The following is an 18,431-nucleotide window of genomic DNA, read 5'->3' as shown; positions in this document are numbered from 1 at the left end:
CTCTCCCTAGTCACAATTTTCAACATCCCACTCTCTGACCACCACATCTTATCTTTCTAGTTTTCTTCCTCTAATCCCCAGGTTGACAAATTCTCTCACCCCACGAGGACCTACAGTCCCTCAACCAACTTCCACTGTCCCTCTCCTCCCCTGGTGTCCTCACTGACCTCTTTACCCACAGAAATGCTATAGGTCATCGTGCTCTCCCAGATACTCTCGACTCTTTCACACGGCCAAACTCTAACTCTCTGCCTACTCTGTGACCACTCCCACGCAGCAGCTGAAGCTGGCTGGAGAAAGCACACTGCCATGCTTACTGGTCTCTAAATTTATGAGCATGAACTTCCAGGTGGCGTCTGGCGCTGTTTAGCCATCATGCTGCACTTTTTCCTTGCGCACTCCGTCTACTCTGCTAGATAATTACTTCATACCTTCTCAGTGCTCCTCAAGTGTCCAACTTCTCCTCCCCCAGCTTCACTCCCAGTTGATGGCCTGCCTTTCCATTTCATGGAGAAATTAGAAATAATCAGAAGAAACTTTTCTCCAGCTCCCACCAGCACAGCTATCCTCTACCTCTGTCTGTGCTCCGAATTATCTGCCTGCCTGCCTGTATTTTGAATCAATTCCTAACCACATGTAAGACCAACCCCTTTGCTTGGGCACTGAATCTATCTGCTCTCACTTACTAAGGATCTCTTCCCAGCAACTGTCTCTCCCATCTTCCCCTCTTGCCTGAATCATTCCGACTAGCACATAAACATGCCATAATCTCCCCTACTTTAAAATTTAAAACTCTCTTTTGACTCACATCCTCTTCCAGCTACTGCTCTATTTCTCTGATGTCCTTTAAAGCAAAACTCTTTGAAAGATTGAGTATATTCACTCTCTCCAATTCTTCTGCCTGGTTCTTTCTTAAATCCACTTCAATCACTCCCCGCACTCCACTGAAACAGAGCCTGAAAAGGTCACACCACCAATGATCACATTGTTAAATTCAAAAGTCTATTCTTGGTCTTCGCCTTACTTGACCTAGCCCATGAGCAGCACTTGATACAGCCGATCACTTTTCTCCTTGCTGAAACACTTCATTATTCACTTGTCTTCCAAGTTACCACACTCTCCTAGTCGTCTTCCTATCTCATGAGCTGCTCCTTCTAAAGCCCTTTGATACGTCCTCCTCATTTCCCTAACATCTAAACACTGAAGTACCAAGGACTCAGTCCTTTGACCTCTTTTCTTCTCTACTTAAATTCATTACCTTGGTGACCTTGGTCCAATTCCATAGCTTTAAATATTATCTATGTGCTGACAACTCTTAGGTTTATATCCCCAGGAGGCACTACATTTCTAAATTCCATATCTATATCTATATCTATATCTATATATCTATCTATATCTATATATATCTATATATATAGTTTGATTTGTATGTCAAAATAACATCTTAACTTTATAGGTGCAAAACTGAACTTCTAAAAAATCCAAACACTGAACTCCTGATCATTCCCCAAATACCTGCTCCTCTCATGACCTTCCTGACCTTAGTTAATAATTATTTTAGCTTCCTGGTTGCTCAGGCCAATCCTTGGTCATTGTATTTCTCTCAAACCCTATATCCAACTCATCAGCAAAGCCTATTGGTCCACTCGCGGCAACATATCCAGAATCCCTCTACGTCTTGTCACCTCCACCCTTACAAACCTGGTCCAGGCCACCATCAGTCTGATCTGGTTTACTGTAAGAGCCTGCCTCCTTATTTCAGGCCATGGTTCCTTCACACGATATTCAATATAGGAGACAGAGTGATCTTTTCAAACCCTAAGTCGGATCACAGGACGCTTCTGCTTCTAATCCTTCAGTGCCTTCCCACCTCACTCAGAGTCAAATGAAAAGTCTTCACAATGTCTAAAAAGTCCTTTCACAATGCGGCTCCCTATTACCTCTCTGACATCTATTACTCTTCTCACCTACTCACTCTGCTTCTTTCGCTCTGGCTTCGCTACTCCTTGAACAAGCCAATCACAGCCTTTCCTCACGCCCTTCGCAGTTGCCCTTTTCTCTGCCTGGTTCTCTCAGCCAGCTCCATGGCTCGCTCCATCCCCGCCGCAGGTCTTTGTTCATGTTTTATCTCCTTAGTGAGGTTTTTTGTAGCCACTCTAGTTAAAATTGTACTCCATCCTCTGAAACTTCCTACCCTTTTTCCTACTTTACCTTGTTCTAAGGCACTTATTACTATTTGACATTTATTTATTCACTTATTGATTGACTGTCTGACTTCCCCCACTAGAATGTAAGCTTCAGGAGGACAGGAATTTTCACTGATACAGCCCCAGAGCTTAGACAATGCCTGGAACATAAGATGCACTCAATAAAAATGTGTTGAATACAGGGAATGAATGAATGAATGCAAGAATGAATGAATAGGAAGGAAAACAAATGAAAAAACTGGGTAATCTATTCTAGAAAAGTAAACATGTAATGAGACTGGTTATAGGGGAGCAAAGGTGGTGAAGAAGACATGTGCATATAACCATCTTTAGATGCTTGAATGATTGTGGTCATAAATAAGGAAGAGATTTGTTCTGGAAGAGAGCAAAGGAGAGGATCACAACCAACCTACAAAGTAGCCAAAAGGCAGATTAAGGCTCAGTTAAGAGAAAAGACCTTTCTAGCAGTAGGAGATATTCCACAAAGAAATAGCTTCCTTGGGAAGTGGTGAGCTCTTTCGCCCAACAGAGTTTGAGTAGAACTCAGAGAGGACTTGGACAATGGCTGGGTGCTTGAACTATATGACCTCTGAGGCCCCTTCTAAGTTACCAATGATTCTATGGATGCAAAATCATAAGCTAACTGTCACAGTGGTCTTCCTATCTCATTGTCATTGTCAGTATAAAAAGAGACTAAAAAATTAAGTGAGCATACAGTTGAAGACACCTAGCTTTCAAGGTTTTCCAAAATATTGTTCCACCCTACATATCTTAGTTTTATTTACTGCCAGGGAAGTTCGTAGGCTAGCCTCCTTTATTGCTGAACATTTCCGCATCTCCCCCTGCATGTTAATGTCTTCCTTCACACTAAAATAGAAATCATATCCCTCCTTTCTACCATCTTGACCCTACCCAAACCTCAAGTCCACATCCTCAAGGATGATCTGTGGTTGGCCCTAACGTACAGTAATCTCTCCTCCTCTGTGCTTCACTTGCTCTTTCTATAAAATCAAAATCTGTACTTCTTTATGCATTATATGTAGCAGTATGCAATGTATTCTCTGTGTGTGTATAACAAACCATTATTTGCTAATCTATTCGCGTATGTGTCTGGGTTCTTGGACTAGAACATTCCCTGAAAGCTCACTGCATAGAGAATTAATGCCTCATGTACTATATCAATTTAGTACAGTGCTGGGCACAGAGCTGGTTTCAAATAGGCCCTTACCAATTGACTGACTAATCAATTAACAAAATGGAAAATCCAGCCAGCATGCTCAAGCTTTGTCTATTGGAAATTGCTTTCCTAAAAAGCATTTTTCCTTCCTTTACAGATCGATGGCAAAGTCGAAATTCAAACACTGCAGATTTTACAAACAGGAATAGCTGGTAAGTATCGGGCTTTACAAATAATGAATGTGCACAACACAATAAAAGTTGCAGATGTTTGTGAAAGTGTACACGTGCTGCTTATATAAGCAGAGGTGGCTAAGGAGCCTCCCTCTCAGCCCGAGTAAAGACCCTAAGCAGACCCTACAGAGTCCAGCATTGGTGCACGGTTCCCAAATCACAAGAATATTTCTGGAGTATAGTCTAGCTTTGCTAATTGCAAAGCAACTACATACTTATTTTGGCAAAGCTCTCCTGATCCTTTGCTGATCCTTCAGGCCTTTACATCATCTATAAACGAAGGCAACAGAGTTTGTTTCATTAGGAGACAAGCCTATACTTTACACATCCCTGCAGTTGATACTGCAGTAAGGAATGGGAATAATAGCAATCTTTTTATAGTACTTGTTAAAGATGCTAATCCAGCTTTCTCTACAGTAGGACAACACTGAAAAGAGTATGGCTAGTCCGTGCTAATCAATTATACTTATACGTATCTTATAGGTTTCATTTGAACTCTTTAGAATTAAGATCAAAAGGGCAAATGTTCAAATCTCTTATAGCATAAGGTGGTAGATATAATTCTTTATAATATAAAATACATACTGGCACATAGTATTATTTTTTTCTAAAATAATAATATTTACTCTAACTTGGGGCTTACTATCTGCCAGAGACAGTTCTAAGCACTTTAGATATATCTTCAGAAGGTTATAGGCATTATTGTCATCCCCATTCTATATATATGAGGAAACCGAGGTACAGAGAGTTTAAGTAATTTTCCCAAGAGCAAGTGGAGAGTTCAGAGGTATAATGATTGCTATGCATTAGTTCCTGGAGCCAGGGAGAGGCAGATCTAGTATTTAAGCTGGAACAGTCTGGCTCCAGAATTGATCATCTTAACCACTACACTATACAGCCTCTAAACAATTTGTAGGCTCTAATTGAGAGGTATGTGTAATGGTGAAAAGGACATATGTTTCACATTCACATAAGCCTGGTTTAAATCTCAACTCTGCAATTTACTAGCTGTGTGGCCTTGAACAAATTATTTAACATCTCTGAACACTGTGTTTTTCAACCCCGCTGTGAGGATGATACTACCTATCTTATACATTTCTTGTATTTGCAATAATCTGTGTAATTCATTCAGCACAGTATATCGCATATGGTAAGTATTTAATAATTTACCATTATTACTCCTCAAAAAATAGTCCCAAATTTAATATCTTATAACCTGCATAATTCTCTATTAATTCTCAGGTAAATTATTGCATAAGCTTCAATTATATTTGGCCATAGGTCTTTAGAAAAAAACAATGTGTAGCTATATGTACCCTAATGAATCTCATTTCAATATTAATAGCACTCTAATTAGAATTATTATAAAATTCTGGTATTTAACCTGTTACTCAAGGGGGTTAAATCCAAGGTAAGAGCTAATGCTACTGCACTTCACATTATTGATAAATTCATTTCATAACAGCTAAGTAAAAAAAAAAATACAACTTTCTAGTTGTACCGTTAGTAAAATACATGACAATGTTGAGCAATATATGTAATTTTATTGGCTTGAAAGTTAGGCATGTCTTTTCCAAATCAGCTATAAATATTGACCTTACCCCTTCCCTCAAAAAGTCAATAGCAATCTTTGAATTTCTTGTTTGTTTTGCCTTCTTGTAATAACTTCACATCTAATGAAGATCAATTTCCAAAGATGAACTCCAGGGAGTTAAATAATATATCAAATACAACTACTTAAAAGAGAAGACGAATCTTTAAGTGGAAGTAATCCCTGGCTTTCTGTAGCAAGTATTACCAAGCCGGGCAGAAGAAAATACTCAGCACTGAAGATCAGAGTAAGAACCCCGGTCATGGCCTGCACATCTGTAGCCCCATTCAGTTTAAAATGATCCTTCTGGAAGGACCCCTTCCACTGCCCAATCCAGGATCCTTAGTCTCTGCATGTCAAAGGTACTTTCATGCCACCGTACTTTACAACCAAAGGTCTTAGCTTCTCTAGGTTCTAGGAACTCTTGCTCAAATAGCGTAGCCATACTCATGATTGTGCCAGAATAAGGCTACGAGGCTTCTTTTGAGACAATGTGGTAAGGACTATTCCTAAGCCATTTGGCACGACAGAGGCAGAGACCTGGCTTTAAACCTTTGTTCTTTCTCTCCTTTCTGCAGCCACAGAACCTCTGAAGCCTCCACATTTCTTTATCTTATTTAGAGGATTATGTGATCTGCATGTCTAAAACACCTATACAACAGACAATGAATGGTACATGGAACTGAATTGTTTTAATGTTTTGTTTTACATGCATTGCTATGTGTTGAGGGATTTTGATGCAGAACTGTTTCGATGTACCTTTAGTAAAGGGAATTCAATTAAATAGAATTACCTCATCTCATATTTTCAAATAAGTTTCAGGGAACTAAAATGGTGCCTTTGGTAGCCTTCCGGACTGTGGTGGAAGGGGCCCGCTCTGCATCACTAGATACACAGGGGACACGATTGAGAGAAGGATGGAAATCACAAAGGATCTCAAATTTGACTTTTGATTCTCTGTTCAAAAGAGATTACATGCAGTCTCAGAGATGCACTAACGGGATTAAAAGACAACTGTTACCACAGTCTTAAATCTCTGTTTTATGACATATGACTATGCTTCCTAAAGTGTACTGTGAATTGGCATTTTTCATAAATGCCCAAACAAAGTGGCTTAGGCCTTTGTTTACCTCAAAAAGGTCCTGCCATAGTGTAAAGAAATTCATTGATTATCTAGTGTGATATAATATATAGTTTGACTATGAGAGCAAATCCATATTTAATAGTAATGCTAATGATAGGGATTCACCTTTATTGATATTGTACTACACCCTAAAGTACTTCAAAAACCATCACCTCATAAAATCCTCTCAACAATCATGAGGTAGGTACTGTTTATCATTTCATTTCACACATGAGAAAATGGAAGTTTAGAGAAGTTAAATAATTTGCCCAACTAGGTGACACAGTCACTGAGTGTTTGAACCTCACTGTCAAACTCCAAAGCCCGTGCTTCTGCCCAGAACCCTCTAATGTGTTGTACACATTCATGACCCAGGCTGCTTTCACTGGCTTTTTGGTTTTGGGGTTTTGTTCTTATTCTATTTACTACTCCAGATTAATCTTATGCTTTTAAACACATGATTTTGATACCAACTTTTTGTTCCATGAGGTTATTTTTTGAGCGTTCTTCAAAATAAAGAGCTCCTTACGTCTCCTTTGAGGTATCTCTTTTCTTATTTCCCTGGCATAGCCCAGCTCCTCGATTCTCTGTCCAGTGAACAGTGAATACAGCTTCCTTTTTACTTCCTCCACGTCTCTCTCTCAAGCTCTTCCCCAAGTGTCTTTCCAGTCTGATCCTAGCTGCCTCGGGCCAGAGCCTCCAGGATGGTCTTCTGCTTTGCCCCGCCCCCACCCTGCTTCTAGGGCTGGGTGTGCTGGAACCTACAGGCATCTGCGTCCCCACTTATCCTGACTACTGTGGTTACAAGGGGCCTCTTCTGAATGCAGACAGCCAGTCAGCCAAGTCGAAATTTATACCAGAAATCTATTACCTAATTTTTAAACAAAATGACATGAAATCAGACTTGAAGATATCAAAAACATGTCTAGTTTTTGATTTAAGCAAGAAAATCCACATTGTTACTGCTTCCACCACAGAATAATTTACTGCAACAGGAGTTCTGGATCTGGTGCCAAAAATGAGGTCCTCTAACCAATGTCAAGGCCAATTATCTTGTGGTAGATCCCACAACAAAAGCAGACTATTGTGATTAGAGTCAGAAGCACCACCCAGAGAAGTTGGAAAGCTTCTGGGGATTTCTTAAAGGTTAGTTTTTTGTTGTTTTTTTTTCCCCCCCTGTGTGTCTGCTTAAATAAACTACCAGAAACTTTGTGTGTGGTCACCGAACATCTTAGGTTAGTTCGGGAGACAATGAAAGGGGTGATCACTTGGGAGTGATATGCTGCAGGTTTGTTTTGATTTGAGCAGGAGCCATGCTGCCTGGCTGTGTGCTTGTGACCCTGCAAAGAGGACCCTAGCCAAGTCCCTGGGTATGTCATGACCTCTTCCCTTCACCAATCTCCTTCCCAAACAAGCTGGCAGTAGCCATCCTGCGGTTTCGTGCTGGGAAGGGAAAGCCCAGGTGGCTGCATTCAGGAGCACTTACCCCACAGTAAAGAACTGCCTCATCTCCTGTCTCCGAGACCTCATCAGTTGCTTATACTCCCCAATCCGGAGCTTTTTGCCATCAACGATGCAGGTGCGTTTCGGTCGAGGTTTGTATTTATAGTTCGGGTACTTCTCTAAGTGGATTTTGCTTAGCCGGGCCTGCTCTTCATAATAAGGTTGCTTCTCTTGGTTGGACATGGATTTCCAGCGAGACCCTACATATAAAAAATAGCCTTAAGTACCCAAGTGGTCAAGGCAACATATTCCTGGCAAATAGAGCTGAGTATACTTTCCCCCAGCATCACTCACCTGTGCTCTGCGTGGCTGCTACTGCCACACACCATTGAGCCTCACAACTAGTCTTTTAGACTTGAGGGCAAAGAAAAATTTTGTACGTAATACATTTATCGTCTCAATAATTTAAAGCTGGTGTTACGGTAAGTGTATTGTTTTAAAACATTGTCTTTGCTGCTTAACGATCACGTCCTACACCGAAGTCTTGCCCCCATCCATCTGCCTATCTCTCTCAAGAGGGTTTAAAACCTAACTTCCTAAGCACACTTGCAAGTGCGACAGGATTCTCAGAAAAAGCTGTCATGGTTCCAGAAATCCAAACATCTCTTTCACTCCAAGCATCTTTAGCAAAGCGATCCTTTGATAAGATGTCAGCCGATGTTGCTCTCCTTTCATATACAAAAACCTACTGTGCACACTGTCTCCCCTGGCCTCGGGTAATTAAAAAGCCTAAACTCCACTTAAGAAGTTAAAGCTTTAGAACCGGAAGGTACAGTTGGAATTATATATACCATTTTCAAGTACTATAAACGTTCATTCAAAGCTGTACCAAGGAAAGCACAAAAAATTTTTTAATATGGTTTATACAGGAAGAAGGAAAAGTATTCACTTCTCTAATATTGTTTATAAAGAATTATCTAAACACTTGACGAAGAAGGGATGTGTTTTTTTACATGTATCAAATTGCATTTTTGTGTCTCGCTGGTGAATAAAGCGGTAACAGCTGTGCTGACTGGATGTTAGCTATTCTTCAGAGGAGATTTTTCATACATAAACAAATGGAAAAGTTGTACAAATAGTCTCCTTAGCCAGCACTGCCCTGGTCTGCTTTAATAGCACATCCATCCCTGTTCTTTCCTGATTGTGTGGACGCTGTGTAGAAAGTCTATGCACATATAGGCTCCTTGGCGCTCCACTGGCTCCCAGCCGCTTAAAGCCCCAGTTAGCAGAAGATTCTTGGTGCTCTTGTGCTTAAAAGTTTACATTTTAATGAATACACTTACTATATTCTTAATAATTTTTTTTACAAACACACACCAATAATATAGAGTCCCCACAGCTGCCAAAATGGAAACAGAGAGGTTCTGTGCCCATCTGAACACTTACTCATACTGCTACAAAAATGGCAAAAAAAAAAAAAAAAAAGAGAGAGAGAGAAAGAATTTCAGTTAGGTATAAAACTTAAACTTTAAGGACAGAGAAACACTAATTTTCTTTTGAAAGTCTATTAATTTGGAATCTATGCATTGGGAGCATCTTGGTGTGAAAAGTATTTACATTCAAAGGAATAATACCCCTATGCATATCTCTGAAACGCTAAAAATAAACTTAATTGTAATGACACTTAGTATCCATTGTGACATTCAAAAGTCAAAAGGGAAAAAAAAAAAAAAGGAAAAACTTGTATTTTAGCATTTCACCACTATTTGATCTTATGTATGTTTTAAATTTTCTTAGAGGTCACTGCCTCAAAATGTCTCAGAATCAAGTTAAATTATTTATACAGTGACAAAACATGTGTATTTGTGTATGTCCAGATCACTGATATTTACTCAGGTTAAATATTTATTGCTTTTGAACAAAACATTTAAAAAATGAAAACCACAGTTTAAGTCTCTAATGTTTTTCAGCTTCTTAAACGGCTCCCTTTGAGATTTTGTCACATCATGACAGCTTAAATAGAACAGTGCCTTCTGTGTTTTTTCTTTTTAAAGAGGAAACATGTTGACTGTAATGCTGCATGTTGAATAAAATATGTTCAATATGTTGAGCACAATGATTCCAAACTGTATAACGTGCACTAGGCAGGCTTTACACTAATAGAACAAGGCTTGAGTTTAATCCTGAGAAATGGGAGAATCACTCTGGCAATTTACCACAAAATGGGCCTCTGCCCTGTGGTCTAATGTGTTCAGCTCCCTGCTATGAAATTGAAACTAGTCATCTCTTATTAAAGTAAATGTAGTTTTATTTTACAAGTTTCAATGTTCTCGTCAGAGGCACTGTTCCACACTCCATGAACTTCACACGAGGTGGGGGCTCATCCCCCGTCCTCCATGAGTTCTTTCAGAGACACGTGTGAACCCACAAACACTAAAGCAGGAAACCCTAGGGTCTATGAGTGTTTCCCAGGTTTCATAACAACTTAGGAACGTAAGAAGAATGAAGAAGAAAAGGAGAGAAAGCCTGTCTCCGCCATTCCTGTTTAGCGGTGGCCTCTCCGAGGTGCCAAAGTCACAGTATTAGCACGTACTATAAATACTTTTGTCTCTAAAACAATTTGTAGTCAGTCCCACCCCAGCACCTTATGGAGGTATAATAGTAACTCCCAAACCTAAATGCCACACTCTGGGGTAGGGGTTTCAGAGACGATGACAAAGCCTCCTGTGGCAGCTTGCTGGGCTACATTTCACTTCTGCAAACCAGTCTCCTTTAGGGGTCAACTTATGCCCTTGCTTTCCACGTTTGGGACACACCTGGGGTAAAAGGTCAGCATGAGCTGTGGCACTCACCTAAAATTTTGCTAATGTTGGAGTTATGCATGTCGGGGAAGGCCTGAAGGATTTTCCTCCTCTCATCCTTTGCCCAAACCATGAATGCATTCATTGGTCGCTTGATGTGTGGCTCGCTGCTGGCCCGGCCGCGCGCATCCCTGTAGACTCGTGCTTCAGCCACGGTGGCGCCTCCTGTTGGCCAACAATAATACTGCTGTAGTTTAGCGGCAGAGCCATTCATTGCTTTACTTCCTGTAACGTCAGGGCAGGAGAACAAGACGGGGGCAAAGCGTTATTATCTGGATGATGTAACAAAGCTTGCCGCCTGGTTCACCTGTTGTCCCAAGGCCCCTCATTTGCCAAAAATTGCAACCTCTTCAAACTGTCTCTTTCCCTCAAATAGAATTCTTTTTCACAATATTGTGCGTCAGCCAGTTTTCTTCTCACTGCTTGAAAGGAGGCCTCTTCTTCTACCTCTTCATGCTAAATGCCACTCAGCCTTCGAAGCTTAGTCAAATGTGGTGTTTTGTGAATAAGTGAATTCAATAAAAAATATTAACTGAGCAATTATTGAGGGGTAGGCTTTATGCCAGGTGCTAGGGAGACAAAGGTGAATAAAACAGCCCCTGCTTTGAAGGAGTTCACAGTTCAGAGGGGAGACAGACCCCAAAAGACACTAATCACAGAGTATGTGGTAAGTGTTTGTAATATTGAAGTGAACAGGGTGCCAAGAGGGCACCACACAGGACAGTCAGCGAATGCCCCCTCGGAGAGGTGATTTCCAAGCTTGAGTCTTGGAAGATGAATAAGAATTAGCATGCGAATAAGGGGAAGGTGATTAAGACAGACAGGAAGGGTAACTCAGGCCACAGGAACAGCATTTGCAATGATGTCCCCCAGGCCGCATTCATTTCTCTTTCTTTAATGCTACATGCTCCAAAGTAATTACTTGTTTATGTGACTATTTCTCTCTAATTTTTCCACTCCATCCCCAGGAATATGAAACCCCTCAAGTTAGCATTTATGTTGTACTCATTCTTGTATCTCCAGGATTTTCCACATAATAGACATTCAATAACTCTTTACTAAGTAAAAGACTGCTTGGTTTTCGACTCATAAGCAAAAGTAGTAGACTCAAAGGAATTTGTTTCAAGGGTCCTGATATAGTTTTCGGCTGTTCCGCTGTTTAAGGGTAGCTCTTTAACATCCCCCTACAAAACTATGTCTAAATTCCTGATATTTTATAGTTTCCAAAAAGGTGACTCGAGTAACCTATTAGATTGAAAGCTCCTTGAGAATACGGCAGGAACAGGCTCTCGTTCACTGCTGTATCCCTAGGTTCCAGTAAAGCACTTGCATATAGAGTTTCAATTAACAAAACATGTTAAATTAATGAATGATTGAAGAAATGATTGAACAAGTGAACAGCTCGTGCTTGTTTTCATGCACTCTACCAGCATGACACACTAACGTATGCTTTACAATGTGGCAATTACTAAATATCTCCCTACAGATGGAGAACTTCTATAGTTCAATGTGACGTTGGACAGATGGCAAGCCAGGGCTTTTGCTGTATAAACCAGAAAACCTACTCCCAAAAGTTTAGAAGCAAAATATACATTAAAACCGACATTTCTACTTTTTTGAAAAAAGTCAATCCTTTCGGCTCAGTGGTGTGATTATAGAGAACAACATGACCCAATCCATCTCTGGCCCTCTCCTCTACGTCCAGATACCTTGATTAAGTAGAAATTTGTTTGTGTCAGATCTAGTCATAAATTAGAACATTAAAGTGCACTATTATGTGGCAAATATGGCCATCATTTGTTGCAGACAAAAGACAGGATAAAAGGGCCGGATTGGATAATATTGTCAATTCTTTTTTCAACCTGAAGGAGGGCAGAGGGGCCACTTTCTGAAGACTGGACAAAAATAACACGTTTAAAAGCTGGCCTTCTTTTAGGCCTACATGGAAAGACTCAGATCCCAAGATGCATAACTAATATGCTACCTTTTTGCCACCATACCCACAGTACATTAATTTCATTTAAAATGCACTGACCATACAGGATAAATTGATTTCACTTTATATGGGTTTGACAGCCATGTTTATTGTGCAGTGAAATGTAGTGTAGCTTCCAGCTGACAATATCCATCAACACAGGGCAATATGCTGACTGCTGGGCCAGATGAAGGCATACATTACTCTGGAAGTGAAACACTCATTCAGATACGACAGTGTCTTCTCTTGAGGATCACCACAGTAATTTATGATGCCCTCGGTGCCATTACTTTACAGCTGACATGGATTCAGCAATTTATATACTTGCATGCATACACATAAAAGGAGGCCGGCTTGTGGAGGATGTCAGATGCAAAAACATTTCAATATTATTCTAAGTTAACTACAATGCCACAGGTGATTAACATTTGAGATCTGCTTTTACTGTCATAGCTTTCTCTGTGCCTCTAGCAAAACCAAACAGCCAGCATCCATTTATTTATTCACTTAAAAGATGGATTTTCATTGTGAGTGCAATGTTTTAATCTTCTACAGACTGATAGAGATTGTGGCGAATTTTCAGATTCTGGTTTTAGTAGCTCTTCTGTTCTATACCAATTCAGTCTCTCAGATATGTCATACATATGACCAATCTCTCTCCCTCTCATTCCATTCCACGGTCTGAGCAAACCCTTCTTACTCTCTTCTATCTTACTAAATTTTACCCTTTTCTGAGGAAGGTAGAGCAGGTCCTACCCCACCAACTGCCCTACAATGGCCTTGCCCCTCCCTCCCATTGTACATATTGTCTATATGACACTGACACTGAATTAATTACACAGCAGGTCTAGGACTCACAAGGATATGCTCTCAGAAATTAAGAAATTCAACCATAGTACATAGCATAAAATGCAAATTAAGAAGGGGAAAATAGAGTATGTTCCAGGCTCATGCATATATCTCTTTTTTCTTTCTTGCCTTCTTTTCTCTCTTCCAAGGGGAATCAACTGAAAAAACAACTGGAATACCCTAAGCAAAATGAAGGATGTTATGTCAATAAACCATGATTTGGGAAGAAGAGACTTATTCAGGGAAGACCAAGGCTTGAAACAACTTTAAAACTAGACCTGATATCTGATCAGAGTCAGAATTTTAAGAAAGTACTAAGAGGCCACAAAGGTGAAAGAATATTCAGAAAAGTGTCCTATAATGTCTGCAAACTTTGCTTCATGAAACAAAATGGTTAGGGAATCATGGTGACAACAGTAGAAATACATATGACTGGTATGTGTGTTTAAATTCAGAAATTTAAAAACGCAGACTGCATATGATAAAAAGTCCTTTTAAAACAGATAAGGAAAATTCTACAGAATACTATAGAATTGTTTTCCAAAGGTATGCCATTAGTCTGAATATTGGAAGCCTAAAATCTACTTTCTAATTAACTTTAAAATCTACATATCAAGTGTGATTTCATACTGCTTCATTCATTTTGAAATAATAAGTTTAAAACAACAACAACAACAACAACAACAAAAATCCAGCCTCTTTATCCTAAAAACAGACAATGCTCTGCATCAGAATCCAGAATTGTCCTAGGAATGTCTCACAATTCTATGAGGCAGCTTCTTTTACTTTTAATAGCAGAGGAATCATTTGTGAGTTCACTGTTCATGATATGTCTTCTCATGGAAAGCCGTTAGAAGAAGCCCAGAACCGCAGCTATGTACCTGCAGACTACCGCTTTCCAGCTGACTTACGAGTCTTTAATTACCAGCAAAAGCATTCCTAAATGACAGACCACTACTGAAAGGCCAGGAGGTCAACAGCACCACACTAGGCACCAAGAGAAAGCACTGGTCCCCTGTATTCCAAGAATTCCTGCTTTCTCTCCAATTTCCCTAAGGGAGCTTGGATTTATAATTCATCCTTTATCTCCCATATCACAGTTTGTGTAAAGGCAAACTCTCAGTTAGATAAAGAGAGTTCTTCTATGGGGAGAAAACAGAAACTGCAAAGGCAAAACCCTCCTTAAGAATCTGTGATTTAAATGATTTAAAGAGAAGACAGAAAGTTGAGTTTTTCCAGGTGGATTGGAAAAAAGGCCAGTTTTACCATCAGAGCCTATGGCAATGGTCCTAAACTAATCCAAGAGAGGCCCCTTTCCTGGGTAGATTCCAAGAGTTATGTGAGTGAATGAGTAAGTGTTTGGTACGTGTTTGGTACGTGTTTTCGTATACATAAAGTTCTCACTAAGGAGGAACTCGGGCTAATGCTATAATGTGCCTAGTAATCATTTATCGATGCATTCATTCAGCAAATACTTCTGACAGGTTTTCGGTGTCCCCAGCCTTGTGATGAGGTACACAAAGTATAATAACATGTGCCTTGTTTAGAAGGAATTGGGTCCAGTGAGGGAAACAGACACATAAATAGAAAACTTAAAAAACAGTGTGAATGCTAACAAAGGTAATTTTAAAAATCGTATAAAAGCAGAGAAATGAAGCTACTAATGTTATTGGAATGGATAGAGATGCGTATCAGGGAGGCTTCAGAGAAGAAGTGGTGCTTGAACAGCACCTTAAAGAAACAGGAGCAATTTATCAGCAGGTATGAGCGTGAAAGCATTCCAGCCTGGAGAATCCGTGTAAATAAAGGCCCTGGGTTACAACAAAAGCACAGTTAAGTTTTAGGGAATAAAAAGAAGCTGGCTGTGGCTTGGGCTTATAGGAAAAACAGAGGACTACTAAGAGATGAGATTCAAAAAGAAAGTAGGGGCCAGATTGGTTAAGTACCCTGGAATGTCAAGCAAAGACTTCTTCAAGGTTTTTAAGCTGGGTAGTGACATGAATAAATATGTTCTAGAAGAGATCCAAATGGAAACTAAATGAGAAATTACCACTAACCAGTGTCAGTGATTACTAGTGAATTGATATTAAAGAATAGAGAAAAACAACGTAAATAAATACCTCCTCAAGGGCCCATGAAAACTTATATTTTGTCAGACACAATGTGATATATGCAAAATGTTGGCACAAAGTATTCTCCCCTGGGACCTGCCTGTAATAGCAGAGTAGCTTATATCAGACTAACCCTCGAGTAGATAATAATTATAAACTCTGAAAAAAATATGGAAAAGCAACTATTTAAAGTAACTTGATATCTACCAAAATTAAGAAGAAACGGGAGAGGATTCAATCCTAGAAAGAAAAGAATTTCACTGAGATCCCTGTTTTCATAGCTTTTCCATGAAGACAGTCCCCAGACTGCATAGCATCTTCACAGTATCTTCTGACAATTTAATCCAATTCAGGCTGACTTTCTGTTTGTATTCTAACCGCTCCACATGTTCAACGGGGTCATCAAGTAATTGAACTGCCTTGTAGCACAAAAATTAACATCTTTAATAGAGGAAGATAATAGAAGCCAGAATTTCTATAATTTATAATCCACAATGTATAATATATAATAAAGAATTACTAGTTGTCCAAGCAACCCGGTAACTGTGACCCAGAAACCAAAGAGAAAGAAAAGAAAAGAAAAGAAAAGAAAAGAAAAGAAAGAAAGAAAGAAAGAAAGAAAGAAAGAAAGAAAGAAAGAAAGAAAGAAAGAAAGAAAGAAAGAAAGAAAGGAAAGTAAAAGAAAAAAGAAAAGAAAGAAAAAGAAAAAAGAAAAAAGTCAACAGAGAAAGTGAGATGACTTGGATAGTGTAATGAGCAGATAAGGGCTTTAAAGTAAGCATTATTTAAAGTAAGCAAATAAGGACTTAAGGGAAAAGATTGCCATGATGAATGTATAGATGAGGGAAAATTCAGCAAAGAAATAAAACTATAAAAAGAAGAAAATGGAAATTCAGGAACTGAAAAGTATATTTGAGATGAAAATTTGCTGAATAGCCTTCACAGAAGTTTGGAGTGTAGATAAAGGGTCAGTGAACTTAAAAATACATCGAAAGAAATTCTGAATAGTCTCAAAAACGGAAAGAATAAAAGCTTAAAAGGTGAACAAAGGCTCAGCGATATGTAGGACAATATTAAATGTTCTAAAATATGTGTAACTGGAGTTCCAGAAAAAGAGAAGAGAGAATTATGAGCAAAAAATATTTGAAGAAACATTGGCTGAAAAATCATCTGAATTGGTGAGAAACATCAATTTATAGGTTCAAGACATTCAGATAGATGCAGGCAGGACTGATACAAAGAAAACGATACCTAGACATGAGTCAAACTGATGAAAACCGAAGATAAAAGGAAAATTCCAGAAAAAAAGGACACATTACATACAAGGTTACAGGAATACAGATGGCTGATTATTAGAAATAATGAAGGCTAGAAGATGATAGAACATTTTTAGAATGCTGAAAGAATTTAAAAACATACATCAATTCAGAGTTTTACCCAGTGAACATATGCTTCAAAAATGAATGTGAAGGGGCAGCCGGTTAGTTCCGTTGGTTAGATCACAGTGCTCATAACACCAAGGTTGCCGGTTCAATTCCCACATGGGCCACTGAGATGTGCCCTCCACAACTAGCCTGAAACAACTACTTGACTTGGAGCTGATGGGTCCTGGAAAAACACACTGTTCCCCAATAAAATTTCTTTAAAAAAAATGAATGTGAAATACAGTTTCAAGTAAATAAAAGCTGAGAGCACACATTACCTGCAGACCCATACCAAAAGAGATATTCAAGGAAATTATTCAAAATGAAGAGAAATAACATCTGACAGACACTTGGATATACAGGAATAAAGGAAGAACATCAAAAATGATAAACATGTGACTAAATTAAAAAAAGGTTTTTCTTCTCTGGATTTCATTAATAACTGATTGTTCAGTGTTTTTAAAAGACAAGGGACTATGTAATACAAAACACAACACTATTGTGGGAATTATAACATATGAAGAGGTAAAATATGTGAGAACAAAGCACATTGCACAACAGACAAGGGTAGTAATGGAATTAAATTGTTAAGGGTTTATTTATTTTATGAGAAGTGGTATAACTTTAACTGTAAAGATTCAGTTAAGGCTGCATAGTGAATCACTAGAAAACACAACTAAAAAAAATACAAAGAGGTATAGCTGAAATGCCAATAGAGTAATTCAAATGGAAGACAAAAAAAAAAAAAAAAAAAAAAAAGGATTCCCAAGGAGACAATAGTAAGATCAGTGGTTGCCATGGCCGGGGGAGGGAGGGAAGAATATGTAGAACACAGAGGGTTTTAAGGCAGTGAAAATGCTCTGTATGATACAGTAATGATGGGTATGTGTTATTATACATTTGGTCAAACCCACAGAATCTACACCAAGAGTAAGCCCTCATGTAAACAATGGACTTGGGTTGATTATGATGTCAAGGTAGGTTCATCAATTGTACATTCTGGTGAGAGATGTTGGTATGGGGAGATGCTATATGTGTGTGGGGGCAGGGAGTATATGGAAAATCTCTGTACCATCCCCTCCATTTTACTGTGAACCTTAGACTGCTCTAAAAATATATAGTCTTTAATAATAATAATAATAATGATAATAATAATAATAATAATAATAATAATAATAGGATTCAATGAAACCAAAGGAAGGAAAGAAAAAAACAGAAGGCCAAAAACTAAGGGAACAAATAGTAAATGGTAAAACTTAAGCCCATCAAATTCAATAATTACATTATATAAAAATGAATTAAATAATACAATTAAAATCAGGGATTTTCAGAATGGATCAAGAGTAGAAATAAATGAAATGAAAAACAGAGACAATAAAGAAAATTTACGAAGCCAAGGGTTAGTACTTGGAAAAGTCGGTAAAACTGATAAACCCC

The 18,431-nt window shown here is 38.8% G+C and overlaps 1 protein-coding gene across 6 annotated transcripts in view; it reads right to left on the bottom strand.

Moving 5' to 3' along the window:
• The window catches only part of SOX6 (SRY-box transcription factor 6), a 625,392-nt gene that overhangs the window by 6,761 nt on the left and 600,200 nt on the right, over positions 1–18,431 (bottom strand). For all 6 annotated transcript variants that reach the window (XM_019652558.1, XM_019652560.1, XM_019652559.1 and 3 more), the window contains 2 exons: positions 10,627–10,860; positions 7,818–8,034 (listed from right to left, as the gene is read on the bottom strand). In XM_019652558.1, coding sequence (XP_019508103.1) covers positions 7,818–8,034; positions 10,627–10,860 — 451 coding nt within the window. The remainder of the gene's footprint in view (positions 1–7,817; positions 8,035–10,626; positions 10,861–18,431) is intronic.

Source organism: Hipposideros armiger, unplaced genomic scaffold (assembly GCF_001890085.2).
Source record: "Hipposideros armiger isolate ML-2016 unplaced genomic scaffold, ASM189008v1 scaffold_181, whole genome shotgun sequence".
Lineage (NCBI taxonomy): Eukaryota > Metazoa > Chordata > Mammalia > Chiroptera > Hipposideridae > Hipposideros > Hipposideros armiger.
This window is presented reverse-complemented; position numbering and strand designations above follow the sequence as displayed.